At 47.7% G+C, this 16,561-nt stretch overlaps 1 protein-coding gene across 2 annotated transcripts in view; it reads left to right on the top strand.

The window, feature by feature from the left end:
* MLXIPL (MLX interacting protein like) overlaps positions 1 to 16,561 on the top strand; it is a 298,532-nt gene that overhangs the window by 109,391 nt on the left and 172,580 nt on the right. For both annotated transcript variants that reach the window (XM_063956160.1, XM_063956161.1), the window contains exons 3-4: positions 8,329 to 8,411; positions 9,006 to 9,095. In XM_063956160.1, the coding sequence (XP_063812230.1) occupies positions 8,329 to 8,411; positions 9,006 to 9,095 (173 nt within the window). The remainder of the gene's footprint in view (positions 1 to 8,328; positions 8,412 to 9,005; positions 9,096 to 16,561) is intronic.

The following is a 16,561-nucleotide window of genomic DNA, read 5'->3' as shown; positions in this document are numbered from 1 at the left end:
TGAGAACACAGGGAGCTGTTGGAGGCGCACATCCCGGCCATCCAGCGCCGCGCTGCAGGGAGAGAGGTGCCTGGCCTTGGGATGGCTGTCAAGGTACCTCTCATCCCCACTCCCCGTAGCCCGTCGGATGGAGATTGTCAGAAAGGGGGCCAAAACCAGTCGGATTTGGCCCTGTTTCCGACAGAAGCACGTGTATCGGCGGCTATTCCGCCGATCCACGTGTTTTCCGAGAAGTCGGGAATTCCCAACTTGTCGGAAAAAAAACTTCACTTTTTGAATAGGTCTGAACCCCTTCCGACCAAAATCTGTCGGAAACTGCCGTCTTTCTGACAAGACTTCGGCTTCCGACAGCTATTGAATACACCCCCATGTTTTTAAATGTCTATCTGTGTGTTTCTTAGGTTCCTGTTTTACGGAGATCTCTTTTTATGGTTGTCTTGCTTACCTCCTCCTCTGTTGGTCGTGTGCCGTCTCTCCTCGGTCGCAGCTTCTTAACTTGTCTGGGGAGGGGTATAGAGGGGGAAGAGCCAGTCACACACATTAAAAATTTTAAAGTGCCGGCTCGCCTGATCACCCCATATATACCCCATGGTACTGAACTCCAACGTCCCCTATGGACTCAGAGAAAGGGATTTATCGGTAAGTACAGAAAACATGTTTTATAAAACACCATTTGCATTAGGTTATTCAATTGGGATCCCGGCAGTCGAAATACCGTCGCCAGAATCTCGACACTACTCAGGATGACGTCACCAGTATCCTGATTAGGGTCACAAGCACGGCGCTGGGATTCCAACCACGGGGATCCCGATCGAGCGTGTGCCGGACCCTCTCAGAGGTAAGCTGTGGTGAAAGGGGTGGTGGTGGTGGTGGTGGTGGTGGTGGGGGGGGGGGGGGGGGGGGGGGGGTGTAGGTTAGGTCTAGGCTGAGGCGGGAGGGTTAGGGTTTGGCTGCAGGGGGTGTGGGTAAAGTTTAGGCACCCCTGGGGAGGGTTAGGTTTAGGCTGCGGGATGATTAGGTTTAGGCTGCATTGAGGAGGAGTTAGATTTAGGCATCCCTGGGGAGGGTTAGGGATAGGCTGTGGTAGGGGTGGAGGGTTAGATTTAGGCTGCGGGAAAGGGGGGTTAGGTTTAGGCACCACTGGGTGGGGTTACATTAGGCTGCTAGAAGGGAGGATTAGGGGGCCATTGGGGTGAGGTAAGTATACTTGCTTTCTCCTACGTCCTAGAGGATGCTGGGAACTCCGTAAGAACCATAGGGTATAGACGGGATCCGCAGGAGACATGGGCACACTATAAGACTTTGAATGGGTGTGAACTGGCTCCTCCCTCTATGCCCCTCCTCCAGACTCCAGTTAGATTATGTGCCCAGGAGAGACTGGTCACACACTAGGGGAGCTCTACTGAGTTTCTCTGGAAAAGACTTTATGTTAGGTTTTTTTTATTTTCAGAAAGACCTGCTGGCTACAGGCTCTCTGCATCGAGGGACTGAGGGGAGAGAAGTCAGACCTACTTCTTCTAAGTTAAGGGCTCTGCTTCTTAGGCTACTGGACACCATTAGGTCCAGAGGGTTCGATCACTTGGTGCACCTAGCTGCTTGTTCCCGGAGCTGCGCCGTCACCCCCCTCACAGAAGCCAGAAGAAAGAAGCTGGGTGAGTATGAGAAGAACAGAAGACTTCAGTGACGGCAGAAGACTTCAGTGTCCTAGAGGTACCGCTCCCACACACCAACGGCACTACAAGGGTGCAGGGCGCAGGGGGGGGGGGGTGCCCTGGGCAGCAATATACCTCTCTAAGAAGCCTGGCATGACCCCCGCCAGCATGAAACGCTAAAATAACAGCGGGGCTGAAGCGCGCCGAGAAGGGGGCGTGGCTTAGCCCTCACAACATGATACAGCGCCATTTTCTCCACAGTCCCCGCCAAAAGCATTGTGTACAGTAGCAATGTAAACGAAGGGGGGCACAGTGATTAGTGCAATATAGATTACAATATGGCACTATATTAGATAATGGGCGTGTAGTCAGTGAGTTGTGCATAAGTGTCTGTGTTTTCCCTGTCAGATACCCACTATAGCTTTTAGTACACATGTGTCAACATGTGTGAGTGCTCTGTCGCAGACAGTTACGGGAATCTCTCTGTCGGCATCGCCGACTCCTGTGGTACTTGATTCAGTAGATGAAGTGTCAGCAGGTCGTAGTTGTATGCTTTTTCAAAGAGTAAACACGTTATGGGAGACACAGTAATATGTGGGTGACCCTGTCGGCACCAACTGTTAAAACTGGGTGTAAATTAACATGCTGTAACAAACTTATGCCTGTATATATATTTATATGTATATGTATGGTACGGTTCCATGGGCCTGTAGCTCGAGCACAGACATGGTAGTATTTGTGGGGGAGTGATATTAAAATTATATACGTATACTTCCCTCGGACCCCTCGGGGTCGCAAGAATGTTATTTTGCCTGGTATTACTCCTGCTGTCGACGAATACTATGTTTTATGTCGACCATAAGGTTTCCTGGTTTGATCCACAACTGGGGCATTCAGTACATGGACATACACATTCAGAACACATTGATGTCACTAGGGACCCGGCGGTTCCGGACAAACTGCTTATATGTTTGAGATAGATATATATATATATAGGATATGTGTGTATATGTGTATTACAATATGTATATTCATATTACGATTTCTAATGAATGCTGTGGTAAAAGTATTCCTTCTCATGTGCTGGTTGCTCTGTTGATAAAGCTCTAGGTCGGCCATGGCGAGTTGGTCTCCGTTCCTCACGAGGAGTCCGAATGGTTATTCTTTTCCTGCCGTGGATAGAATACAGTAGAAGTCAACTCCTGGTCTGCACGTAGCCCTGTCACAAAGGATCGTATACAGGAAGCTAAGTGATATTTTTAACAATATGCTTTGATGATATTGGCATTACATACGCATGGGGGAGTGCTTGTATTCAGAAATGGTCGGTTACCTTGGCATCCGATAGTTTACCCTAGAGAGAGAGGGGATGTTTCTTATGTTGGGTCTTCTCTATAACAGTGCGGCAGGCTGCCGTGCGACTACAGGGGATTTGGCCAGGGTAATGCTGAGGCTGACTCCGAGTGATACTGGAGTATTTTCCCTGTGACGGTGTAACCGCTACTTGGGGATGCCTTAGTTAAGTTACTCTCGGTGGATACCACTGGTAAGGCTACCTTCGTGAGATATGTTCCCTCACAACGGTTGGTGACGCATTCTTTTGTGGGATGCAGTCATTTTAACCGGTTAGATACCGTTCTTTTTTCCCTTTCTTTGCAGATAGTGGAAGGTGAAAAGGTAAGAGCTCTGCAGCCTTTTTAGGTTCGCAGAAGCGGATATCGTCTTCTGTCTCTGTCACATCCACCGCATGTCGCTGGGTCTATCTTGCTGACATACCGGTGGGAACTAGTCTAATACTCTTCAGTCAGTCCGGGATTGGACTTGGACCTGTGAGTTAAGGATTGAATCCAAAGGGGGGACATACTGGATTTTACAGATGATTCCCCTTACTGATTTTTCAAATAGATCTTACCGATTCTCCTCTGGAAGGGGAGGTAGTATGCGACGCCATACGAGAGTTGCGTCAGGTGCAGGACATTGTCCTGCGGTCCCTGTTGAAAAAAAGAAAAGAAAAAAAAGAAACATAGATTTCTACTTAAGAAGTTGAACTACAGGATGTGATCTCTCAGGCCAGTGAGCTCCAACACGTAAAGGAAGAAAGGGGTTTAAATTTGTTTTTCCCCGCATTTAGCTTATCTGGGTTGCTATCCAGGATTGTCTTTGCCATTTCACCGGAGTGATGGCAATATGATGGTTTTCCTTCAATAGTAAGAGACATTATTATTATTCTGTACTGAGACGCTCTCCTGACTACGGTGAGGTCAAGAAACAATTGGCGCACATCGTTGTTTCTCTCTGACTGTTCTTCAACACAGTGAATGACTGTTGTTCCCAACGACGCTGATGTCAGAGGTGGGTATCAGAGTAGATACTGAACGGTTGGGGTTTTGTTTTTTCCTGTGGAAATAGGTCTGCGGATCCAGAGCCGGATCAGGTTTGCAGTGAAAACCCAAATGCCAGAGTGGGTTTCACGGGACCAGTTGGACATGTGGTCCGGGTCCCACCTGCACATGCACTGGAATATAATCCTAAGGACCAGGATATCGCTCCTGTGGTGTCTGCACAGTTCTCACCCCCTAGGGGGACGAAGGTTCGGAATCCAGGATTAGATCCTGTTGTCCTTGCATGCAGATCTCAGAGGCTGGGGAGCTGTGTTTTCCGTGAGAAGTATTTCCAGGGGAAAAGGTCAAGCTGGGAGGCTTGTCTGCACTACGTTTTCCTGAATTAAGAGCTATTTTCTACGAACATATTCTTCGTGATCTGCCCGTCTTAAGTCTGTCGGACGTCTTGACAGCAGTGGTGTAAGTCAGCCGCTAGGGCGGAACAAGGAGCAAGGCAGCATTGGCGAAAGCCATGAAAGTTTTCCGTTGGACGGAAAGGCAGGTAAACGCTATATTAGCAGTCTTCGTTCCGGATGTAGACAACGGAGAAATAGATTTCCTCTGCAGACGCGATCTCCATCCAGGAGAAATGCAGTCGCCATCGAGAAGTTTTCACTGACAAGTCTTTGAGGAGTGCCTCAATTGGACATGATGGCGTCTCGCCTCAACGAGAGACCTCAGGGATGTTGTTCCAGGTCAGGGGACACTCAAGCTTTGGTGGTGGACGCCCTCGTGGCACCTTGGGTGTTTTCAGTCGGTCTATGTGTCCCCTCCATTTTCACTATTTCTGATGATGTTCAACATAAGAAGAACTAAGGTTCAGGCGATCCTCATTGTTCCGGTCTAGTCAAGGAGGGCTTGGTATCCAGATCTTCAAGGCTTGCTCATAGAAGATCCATAACCTTTTTCTTCTACGACAGGACCTGTTGCGGCAGGGACCGGGTGTGTATCAAGACTTCCCCCGGCTGCGTCTGACGACATGGCTAAAGTCATTTCCACTTTACTTAAAGCTAGGAAAGGAGTAACGGTGAAGCTTTACCTCCATGTTGGAGGAAGTATGTGTCTTGGTAGGAAGCCTAAGAAGGCTCGTACGGAAGATTTTCAGCTGGGTCGGTTGTCTCCATTCTTTGCAAGCAGAGATGGATGCAGGTCTAAAGTTAGGCTCCCGTTTCAGTGCAGTTTTCGGCCTTATAAATTTTTTTTCAAAACTGAATTGACCACCTTTCCGGGAGTTCAGACTTTGGTGAAAGGTGTGCTGCGCATTCAACCTCCATTTGCGCCTCCAGGGGCACCGTGGGACCTTAACGTGGTGCTGCAGTTTCTGATGTCACACTGGTTGGAGCCTTTATGAAAGGTTGTGTTAAAAATTTCCCTCTTGGAAAGTGGTCAGGCTATTGGCATTGGCATCCGCATGGCGGGTGTAGGAAGTAGCGGCTTTCTCTCACAAGAGCCCTGTTTGATCTTGTATGTAGATAGAGCGGAATTGAGAACTCAGAAAATAGTTCTGCCAAAAGTGTTTTCTGTGTATCGCAGTAAACCTGCCTGTTTTGATGCCTGTGGTTACTTGGTTGTTTCAAAGTCTTTCGAGGTAATCAGGGCTTTGAATTTTTCGGTCGCCAGATCGGCTCAGATTGGGGAAACAGAGGTTCTTTTTATCCTGTATGCTCTCAGGACAATTGAGGCACCTGCTTCTATGCAGTCTGTTACATGCTGGATCTGTGATACGATTCGGCTTGCTCGTTCTACAGCAGGATTGACGTTACCGATGGCGGTGGAGTCCCATTCTTCTAGGAACTTGGGCTCTTCTTGGGTGGATGCCCGAGGGGTCTCGCGATTCCTTGTTGCCGAGCGGCTACTTGGTTGGGTTCAAACACTTTTGCTAAAGTTCTACAAGTTTGATTCCCTTGTTGGTGGGGACCTCATGTTTGCTCAATCGGTGCTGCAGAGTCGTCCGCACTCTCCCGCCCGGTCTGGAGCTTTGGTATAAACCCCATGGTCCTTACGGAGTTCCCAGCATCCTCTAGGATGTAGGAGAAAATAGGATTTTAATACCTACCTGTAAATCCTTTTCTCTTAGTCCGTAGAGGATGCTGGGCGCCCGTCCCAGTGCGTACTGTATCTGCAGTTGTTGGTTATGGTTACACTCTTGCGGTGTTTCGTTTTCAGTCAGGCTGTTGCTGACGTTGTTCATGCCATGGCATGTGGTATCTTATTTTTGGTTGTGTCGACGCACAGGTTGTGTTACATATTATCGCAGCATATGGCTGTGTATTTTTCATGCCGTTGGCTGGTGTTCTATTGAATGCCACGTTCTGCGGCATGTTCGTGGTGTGAGCTGGTATGACACTCACCGCGTTTAAACAATAAATTCTTTCCTCGAAATGTCCGTCTCCCTGGGCACAGTTCTCTAACTGGAGTCTGCAGGAGGGGCATAGAGGGAGGAGCCAGTTCACACCCATTCAAAGTCTTATAGTGTGCCCATGTCTCCTGCGGATCCCGTCTATACCCCATGGTCCTTACGGAGTTCCCAGCATCCTCTACGGACTAAGAGAAAAGGATTTACCGGTAGGTATAAAAATCCTATTTTCCCCCTGCCAGGATCCCGACAGTAGGGATCCCAATCAAGCATGTGCCGTACCCTCTGAGAGGTAAGCCGTAGGGGGGGGGGGGGGGGGGTTAGTTAAGGTTTAAGCTGCGGGGGGGGGAGGGTTTGGTTTAGGCTGCAGGGTGGTGGAGAGGTGGATATATGCTGCAGGGAGGTGGATCAGGTTTAGGCACCCGCGGGGAGGGTTAGGCTTGAAGGGAGAAGGGGGGGGGGGGTTAGGTTTAGGCTGCGGGAAGGGGGGGCTAGATTTAGGCACCACCGGGGAGGGTTACGGTTCGGCTGCTTGAAGGGAGGGTTAGGGGGCAATTGTGGGTAGGTAAGTATACTTACCTTCCCCCTGTTGGGATTCTGAACATCGGGATGTGGCGGTTGGTATTCTGACAACTTGTTGACATGGAATAGGTAGACAGTAGAAAAGGTCGACAAGGTCAAAATGCCTGCATGGAAATGGTTGACACAAAAAAGGTAGACACAATTTATTTATTTATTTGGGGTGTCTTGTCACTTTCCTGCCACAAAAAAAACCCCATTAGTGTATTAGATCCCCTCTCATGGGTCGCTTCGCAGGTTACTATATACTTCACAGGTTACAGTATGAAAAAGTTGAAAATAATGTTTTGTTTTGTTTTCAAAACTTGTGTTGACCATATGTGTGTTGACCATTGTCATTATTTCCAGTTATTTATATAGCGCACACATATTCCGTAGCGCTTTACAGAGAATATTTGGACATTCACATCAGTCCCTGCCCCAGTGGAGCTTACAGCCTATATTACCTATCACACACGCACACATTCACACTAGGGTTAATTTTGTTGGGAGCCAATTAACCTACCTGTATATTTTTGGATTGTGGGAGGAAACCGGAGTACCCGGTGGAAACCCACGCAAGTACGGGGAGAATATACAAACTCCACACAGTTAGGGCCATGGTGGGAATGGAACGCATGACCCTAGTGCTGTGACGCAGTAATGCTAACCATTACACCATCCGTACTGCCCTACGTCGACCTCGTGTCGACCTTTTGCACCTGTTGACCTTTTGAACGGTCTACCTTTTACATGTCAACCTTTTGACCCTGTCAACATAATTGATGTTGACCATTAGCGGTCCTGTTGACTATAGACCTTTCTAGTGTTGAGCTATAGACCAGATACCCAAATTAGTCACAAAGGAAGATAATAAGTTACCCTGGCAATCCGTACAGGGGGCACTGTCAGTTTAGCAGTGAATCAGAATGAACTGGCTGCACTCTGATTACCTTCCAGACAGTCACTCAGTACTACAGAGCTCTCAATCTCATGAGAGAGACATGGCCAAAGTCTCACCTCATATGGCTAAGCTGAACCCCACAGCAGCATGCACTGCTAGCAGTTACGTTTAAGTGTCCTCCTCCGCCCTGTCACTGCCTGGCCGTCTCTCGGAGCCGCCTCGTAGGCAGGTGGATATGTTTTCTCTGAAACGGTTTTTCCTTTTGGAAATGAATGGCTCATACGTTTTGGCTCTGGCTTCTAACTCTTGGTTAAATTTATCCAATACTGTGTTACACAGTCACAAAATTTAGAACCTTTTATGTATATATACATGTAGTTTGTGTATATGTGTACATATAAGAGAGAGATAAAAAATGTAAGTGTATCCTATTGAAGACTCAGATAAGGGCTGACTGTACTTCCAATTATCTTGTAGATGTGGAGAAAAGGAAGACCCCAGTGTGTGGCTTTGTTACTCCATTGGAAGGCTCAGAAGCAGATGATCACCGTAAACCGGAGGTAATAGAGATGTTTTCGGAAAAAAACATGACAAATATAAGGGGTTGATGTACCAACCAATGAAAAGGCTTGAGAAGCGCAGAAGGTGCCCATAACAACCAATCCGCTTTGAGGTAGCATTTATCAAGTACATTCTATAAAATGATAGATAGATGCTGATTGGTTTCCATGCGCAACTTCTCCACTGATCCACATCTCCAGTCTCTTCACTGCTTGATGACTCACCCCTAATTCTACTAAATCTAGTGCAACTAATTCACATCTCTGGTGTTTCTGATCCACATTGCTGGATTCATGTGTTTTAATGCAGTTCAGCCATATGAACCGTAAGCTGTTTGTAGAAACATGATAGATAAAACTCTATACTTGAACTGCAGCAATTATGGCCTCTGACCCTGACTTATCTGCTTAGATGTTTATGCGTGCCTGACTTGGGTCTATGAGTTGCTGTTTTTTTTGCCTACTTTATTATTGGTATTTCAAAAATCTAATAAAGAGTAAAAATAATCTGATATACAGTAAGAAGAATTGTATTGTGCAGTCATTACATAACTAATCCCCTACATGTTAAATTTTTTCCTTTGTGCTCTTCAGGCGGTAGTGCTGGAGGGGAACTACTGGAAACGTCGGATAGAAGTTGTAATGAAGGAGTATAACAAGTGGAGAATTTACTACAAGAAACGCGTAAGAACCATGGCCCTCATTCTGAGTTGATCGCAGCAGCAAGAAAGTTAGCAATTGGGCAAAACCATGTGCACTGCAGGGGAAGCAGATATAACATGTGCAGAGAGAGTTAGATTTGGGTGGGTTATTTTGTTTCTGTGCAGGGTAAATACTGGCTGCTTTATTTTTACACTGCAAATTAGATTGCAGATTGAACACACCCCACCCAAATCTAACTCTCTCTACACATGTTATATCTACCCCTCCTGCAGTGCACATGGTTTTGCCCAATTGCTAACTTTCTTGCTGCTGCGATCTACTCAGAATGAGGGCCCATACTTCTAGGTTTACAGTTTTGTGTTGATGGTGCTAGGTCATGAGGACCTGTATGGCACCAGCCTGCTTTGTCTTTTTTTCTGAACAGCCTACAGACTCCATGCTTTTTAATAATAATAATAATAATAATAATAATTATTATTATTATTAATAATAATTTCTCTTACGTCCTAGAGGATGCTGGGGTCCACATTAGTACCATGGGGTATAGACGGGTCCACCCCATGGTAAAGTGCCATTGGCACTTTAAGAGTTTGAGAGTGTGGGCTGGCTCCTCGCTCTATGCCCCTCCTACCAGACTCAGTTTAGAAAATGTGCCCGGAGGAGCCGGTCACAGCTAGGGGAGCTCTACAGAGCGTCTTTAGAATTTTTTTTTTTTAGAGTTTATTATTTTACAGGGAGGCTGTTGGCAACAGCCTCCCTGCTTCGTGGGACTAAGGGGGGGAGTAGTGTCCACCCTAAGGGATCTGAGCCACTATCTCCTCTGACAGGACACTGAGCTCCTGAGGGGATAGATCGTTCCCCACCACAGGGGATCGCTCACCCCAGCAGCATGCCGCCACCCCCTTACAAAGCCAGAAGATCGGTGGCGAGTGAGTCACCGACCGCCCCTTGCAAGCGGGGGGCCGGTGTGAAGATAGCGGCAACAGGGTAGAGAGCGCGGTAGGTTGAGTATCCCTTATCCAAAATGCTTGGGACCAGAGGTATTTTGAATATCGGATTTTTCCGTATTTTGGAATAATTGCATACCATATTGAGATAACATGGCGATGGGGCCTAAGTCTAATCCCAGAATGCATTTATGTTTCATATACACCTTATACACACAGCCTAAAGGTCATTTTAGCCAATATTTTTTATAACTTTGTGCATTAAACAAAGTGTGTGTACATTCACACAATTCATTTAGGTTTCATATACATCTTATACACACAGCCTGATGGTCATTTATTACAATATTTTTAATAACTTTGTGTATTAAACAAAGTTTGTGTACATTGAGTCATCAAAAAACAAAGGTTTCACTATCTCAGTCTCACTCAAAAAAGTCTGTATTTCGGAATATTCCGTATTTCGGAATATTTGGATATGGGATACTCAACCTGTCTTAACCGTGCTCCGGAGCTCAGAGGCACACTGTGCGGCGCTGTGAGGAGGTGCCCTGAGCCGGTGCCTAAACCCTGCACTGGTCAGAAAGCATTATCCTCAGGCCAGTATAATCATTGTGAAGAGCGGGAAGACAGCACTATTTTGGGGGCGGAGCTTCTCAGAGCGGACCCAGCAGCGTTCAGCGCCATTTTCCTGCCTCCACAACGCTGTCAGTGAAGAGCAAGTCCCTCCACAGCAACTCCAGCTATCTCTCACGGTACCAGGGGGTTGTAGAACGGGGGGGCTAAATACAGACTGTGTAACCTACTAAGGTGCACAGTCAGCGCTGGTAGGGGATCACCTTTTACCTAAAGGTTGCTGTGTGTGGGTTGGCTCCAATCTCTGTGTCTCTCTTGCCATCCTTGGGGGTGAAACTCTGTCTGCCCTCCGCTGTGTGTGTAGAGAGTGTCTGTGGTCTCCATACAGCTATGTCCAGGGACTCTGTGTCATATGCTGCAGAGGATATGTCCTCTAAGGATGACCCCATTCCATGTAATCAGGATTGCACTGGTTTAGCACAGACCCCAGCAAGGGAGCCTGAGTGGTTATCCTCTATCAAATCTATGATTTCACAGATTTCAAATAGGGTTGCACAAAATAAATCTGCAACTCAGGCTTTATAGAACTCTATGGCAGTCAGGCCCAGTTCTGGTACCTCAGGGCTCCCCGCTGTATATTCCCAAAAACGTGCTCTTGCGCAGATCATGCAGGATGGCACGGATACCGATTCTGACACTGCAGACGGTGATGGCGATGTGTTGCGGGGGGCAGCATCTCTTGCTAAAGGGGTGCAGTTGATGATAGAGGCTATTAGAGATGTGTTGAATATTGCTGATACAACACCTGAGCAGGTTGAGGAGGCTTACTTCACTGAGAATAAGAAAGCCTCGCTAACCTTCCCTGCTTCAAAGGAATTAAATGCTATTTTTGAAAAAGTTTGGGAAAACCCAGATAAAAATTCCAGATCCCTAAAAGGGTTCTGGTGGCATTTCCTTTCCCGATAGAGGATAGAAAAAAATGGGAAAACCCGCCCATTGTTGGTGGTTTTACCTGTTCCAGGATCTACTGCTTTGAAAGAGCCGGCTGATCGTAAAATTGATAATACACTCAAATCCATGACACGGCTTCTGGGGCAATACTACGTCCCACTATTGCCAGTGCTTGGATTGCCAAAGCTATAGTAAAGTGGTCAGGAATGTTTGTAGATTTGGATACTATGGAGAAATGTGATGTTGAATTGTTTTTATGTAACATTCAGGATTCGGCAGGATTTCTGGTAGAATCCATGAAAGACCTGGGTTCCATGGCTGCGGGAGTTTCTTCCATGTCTGTATCAGCTCGTCAAGGACTGCGGTTGCGCCAGTGGTCTGCCGATGTGGAATCCAGGAGAAGTGTGGAGACCCTACCCTACACAGGTCAGGCTCTCTTTGGGGAAACGTTAGATGCGTGGATCCCCACGGCTACGGCGGGTAAGTCACCTTTTCTTCCCTCAGCTACACCTGCTCCGAAGAAACCCTTTTCTTCAACTGCATCACAGCCCTTTTGGCCTGCCAGGCCCAGAAAAGCCAAGCCGTCCAACAACTTCTTTCAGGGAGGTCGGCCCAAGTCCAAGAAACCTGCTGCTGCAGGTTCCCAAGAACAGAAACCTGCTTCAGGTACACCAAAGTCCTCCGCATGACAGTGGACTGCACGCCCCGGAGGTGGGGCCGGTGGGAGCGAGACTCAGGCATTTCAGTCACGTCTGTGTGTCATCCGGCCTGGACCCCTGGGTGCAAGATATTGTGTCCCAGGGGTACAGGCTGGAATTTAAAAATCTCCCTCCTCACCAATTTTTCAAATCAGGCTTACCAGCTCTGCTGGCAGACAGGACTGTCCTGCAAGAAGCCGTCCAGAAGTTGGTGGAGGCACAGGTAATTGTGCCAGTACCACCTCATATGCAAAACAAAGGTTACTACTTGAACCTTATTGTGGTACCGAAACCGGATGATTCGGTCAGACCCATTCTGAACCTAAAATCGCTAAACCCCTTTCTGAAGGAGTTCAAGTTCAAAATGGAGTCTCTACGGGCGGTGATATCAGGTCTGGATGAGCTGGAATTCCTGGTATCCCTGGATATCAAGGATGTGCACCTCCACATTCTGATTTGGCTGCCGCATCAGGCTTATCTCCGCTTCGCATTGTTGGACTGTCATTTCCAGTTCCAGGCCCTGCCATTCGGCCTCTCCACAACACCGAGGGTATCCACCAAGGTGATGGCAGAGATGATGTTCTACTCCGCAAGCAGGGGGTGAACATCATTCCATATCTGGACTATCTGCTGATATAGGCATCGTCCAAGGAGAAGCTGTTGCAGTCCATTGTTCTCACGACCCACCTATTCAGAGTCCACGGTTGGATTCTGAACCTTCCAAAATCACATTTGGAACCAACCAGGAGGTTGTCCTTTCTGGGAATGATCCTCGACACGGAAGTCCAGAGGGTGTTTCTTCCACAGGAAAAAGCGTTGGTGATACAAACAATGGTCCGGGATGTCCTGAAGCCAGCCCGGGTGTCTGTTCATCAATGCATTCGCCTTCTGGGAAAGATGGTGGCCTCTTACGAGGCTCTCCAGTACGGGAGGTTTCATGCTCGGCCCTTCCAGCTGGACCTCCTGGACAAGTGGTCAGGATCTCATCTACACATGCACCTGAGAATACGTCTGTCACCAAAGGCCAGGATTTCACTCCTCTGTTGGCTCCAATTACCTCACCTTCTGGAGGGCCGCAGGTTCGGGATTCGGAACTGGATCCTTCTAACCACGGATGCAAGCCTCCAGGGATGGGACGAAGTCACTCAAGGGGAAACCTTCCAAGGAAAGTGGTCAAATCTGGAAGCCGGCCTACCGATCAACATTCTGGAACTAAGAGCCGTATACAACAGTCTTCAGGCGGACCATCTTCTAAGAAATCGGGCCATTCAAGTGCAGTCGGACAATGTAACGACAGTGGCTTACATAAACCGTCAGGGCGGAACGAAGAGCAGATCTGCAATGTTAGAGGTGACAAGAATCATCATCTGGGCAGAAAAACACGCGTTGGCGCTGTCAGCAATCTTCATTCCGGGAGTGGACAACTGGGAAGCAGACTTCTTCAGAAGACACGACCTCCATTCAGGGGAGTGGGGCCTCCATCCGGAGGTGTTCAAGGAAATAACAGACCTTTGAGGGGTACCCCAAATAGACATTTTGGCCTCTCGTCTCAACAAGAAGCTTTGGCGTTATTGTTCCAGGTCAAGGGACCCACAAGCAGTGGCAGTGGACGCCCTAGTGTCTCCTTGGGTGTTCCAGTCGGTGTACGTGTTTCCACCTCTTCCACTTATCCCAAGAGTTCTAAAGCTCATAAGGTGGTCAAAGGTTCAAGCGATCCTCATTGCCCCGGACTGGCCAAGAAGGGCTTGGTACGCGGATCTTCTGGATCTACTGCAAGAAGAGCCGAGGCCTCTTCCTCTTCGGGAGGACCTGCTGCAGCAGGGGCCGTTCGCCTATCAAGACTTACCACGGCTACGTTTGACGGCATGGAGGTTGAACGCCAGATACTAGCTCAGAAGGGTGTTCCGAACAAGGTTATTCCTACCCTGATACAGGCTAGGAAAGGAGTATTGTCAAAACATTACCATCGTATTTGGAAAAAATATGTATCTTGGTGTGAGTCCAATAAGTTTCCTGCGGTGGAGTTTCAACTGGGACGTTTTTTCCTCTTCCTGCAAGCAGGTGTGGATATGAGCCTGAGGTTAGGATCCGTAAAGGTCCAAATTTCTGCCCTATCCATTTTCTTCCAGAAACAGTTGGCTGCCCTCCCTGAGTTTCAGACTTTTTTGAAGGGAGTTCTGCACATCCAACTTCCCTTTGTACCGCCTACGGTGCCATGGGATCTTAACGTGGTGTTGCAGTTTCTCCAATCTGACTGGTTTGAGCCGCTACAGGAGGTTGATGTCAAATTTCTTACGTGGAAGGCTGTCACTTTGTTGGCTTTAGCTTCTGCTAGACGGTGTCGGAGTTGGGGGCTTTGTCCTGTAAAAGCCCATACTTGATCTTTCATGAAGATAGAGCTGAGCTCCGGACACGTCAGCAGTTTCTTCCGAAGGTTGTGTCGGCATTTCATATCAACCAACCTATTGTGGTGCCAGTTGCTACTGACTCCTCAATTTCTTCAAAGTCCTTGGATGTTGTAAGGGCTCTGAAAATCTATGTGAAGAGGACTGCTCGTCACAGAAAATCGGACTCTCTGCTTATCCTATACGATCCCCAAAAAATTGGGTGTCCTGCTTCTAAGCAGACTATCTCTCGCTGGATCAGGTTCACTATCCAGCATGCGTATTCTACGGCAGGATTGCCATGTCCTACGTCTGTTAAGGCCCACTCTACTCGTAAGGTGGGGTCTTCCTGGGCGGCTGCCTGGGGTGTTCGGCGTTACAACTTTGCCGAGCAGTGACTTGGTCTGAGTCTAACACGTTTGCAAAGTTCTACAGGTTCGATACTTTGGCCTCTGAGGACCTGAAGTTTGGTCTATCAGTTCTGCAGGAGCCTCCGCGCTCTGCCTCCCGTTCTGGGAGCTTTGGTACATCCCCATGGTACTAATGTGGACCCTAGCATCCTCTAGGACGTAAGAGAAAATAGGATTTTGGTTACCTACTGGTAAATCCTTTTCTCGTAGTCCGTAGAGGATGCTGGGCGCCCACCCAGCACTTCGTTTTCCTGCAGTCGTTATCTAGTTCAGTACAACTTTGTTTTGGTTATGTACTGCTTTTTTACTAGGTAAATAATGTTTCAGCAGTTGCTGAGGTTTCAAGCAAGTTAGCTTGATGTGCTTTGTATGTGTGAGCTGGTGTGAATCTCACCACTGTCTGTGTAAAATCCTTCTATCGAAGATGTCCGTCTCCTTGGGCACAGTTTCTAGACTGAGTCTGGTAGGAGGGGCATAGAGGGAGGAGCCAGCCCACACTCTCAAACTCTTAAAGTGTCAATGGCTCCTGGTGGACCCGTCTATACCCCAAGGTACCAATGTGGACCCCAGCATCCTCTACGGACTACGAGAAAAGGATTTACCGGTAGGTAACCAAAATCTTAATTTCTTTCTTTCATTGGGGGTCATTCCGAGTTGTTCGCTCTGTATTTTTTTCTCGCAACGGAGCGATTAGTCGCTAATGCGCATGCGCAATGCCCGCAGTGCGACTGCGCCAAGTAAATTTGCTATGCAGTTAGGTATTTTACTCACGGCATTACGAGGTTTTTTCTTCGTTCTGGTGATCGTAATGTGATTGACAGGAAGTGGGTGTTTCTGGGCGGAAACTGGTCGTTTTATGGGTGTGTGCGAAAAAACGCTACCGTTTCTGGGAAAAACGCGGGAGTGGCTGGAGAAACGGAGGAGTGTCTGGGCGAACGCTGGGTGTGTTTGTGACTTCAAACCAGGAACGACAAGCACTGAACTGATCGCAGATGCCGAGTAAGTGTGGAGCTACTCAGAAACTGCTCAGAAGTGTCTATTCGCAATTTTGCTAATCTTTCGTTCGCAATTTTACTATGCTAAGATTCACTCCCAGTAGGCGGCGGCTTAGCGTGTGCAAAGCTGCTAAAAGCAGCTTGCGAGCAAACAACTCGGAATGAGGGGTATTATTTGCAGAGTTGGGTGTGAACTTGTAAGGACAAGGTCACAAGTAGAGATGTTCACCAGGGAAACCCAAAGTTTTCTTTCAAGATTGAAATTCCAATTGAAATAATGAATATGTTTTCCTAACATTCTAGTGTAAGGGAGAGTAGACTACGGGGGTCATTACGAATTGTTCGCTCGTTGACGATTTTCGCTACATTGCAATTAGTCGCTTACTGCGCATGCGCAAGGTTCACAGAGCGCATGCGCTTAGTTATTTTACACAAAAGTAAGTATTTTACTCACGGCATAACGAGGTGTTTTCATCGTTCTGGTGATCGTACTGTGATTGACAGGAAGTGCGTGTTTCTGGGCGGA

Source organism: Pseudophryne corroboree, chromosome 2 (genome assembly GCF_028390025.1).
Source record: "Pseudophryne corroboree isolate aPseCor3 chromosome 2, aPseCor3.hap2, whole genome shotgun sequence".
NCBI classification, from domain to species: domain Eukaryota; kingdom Metazoa; phylum Chordata; class Amphibia; order Anura; family Myobatrachidae; genus Pseudophryne; species Pseudophryne corroboree.
This window is presented reverse-complemented; position numbering and strand designations above follow the sequence as displayed.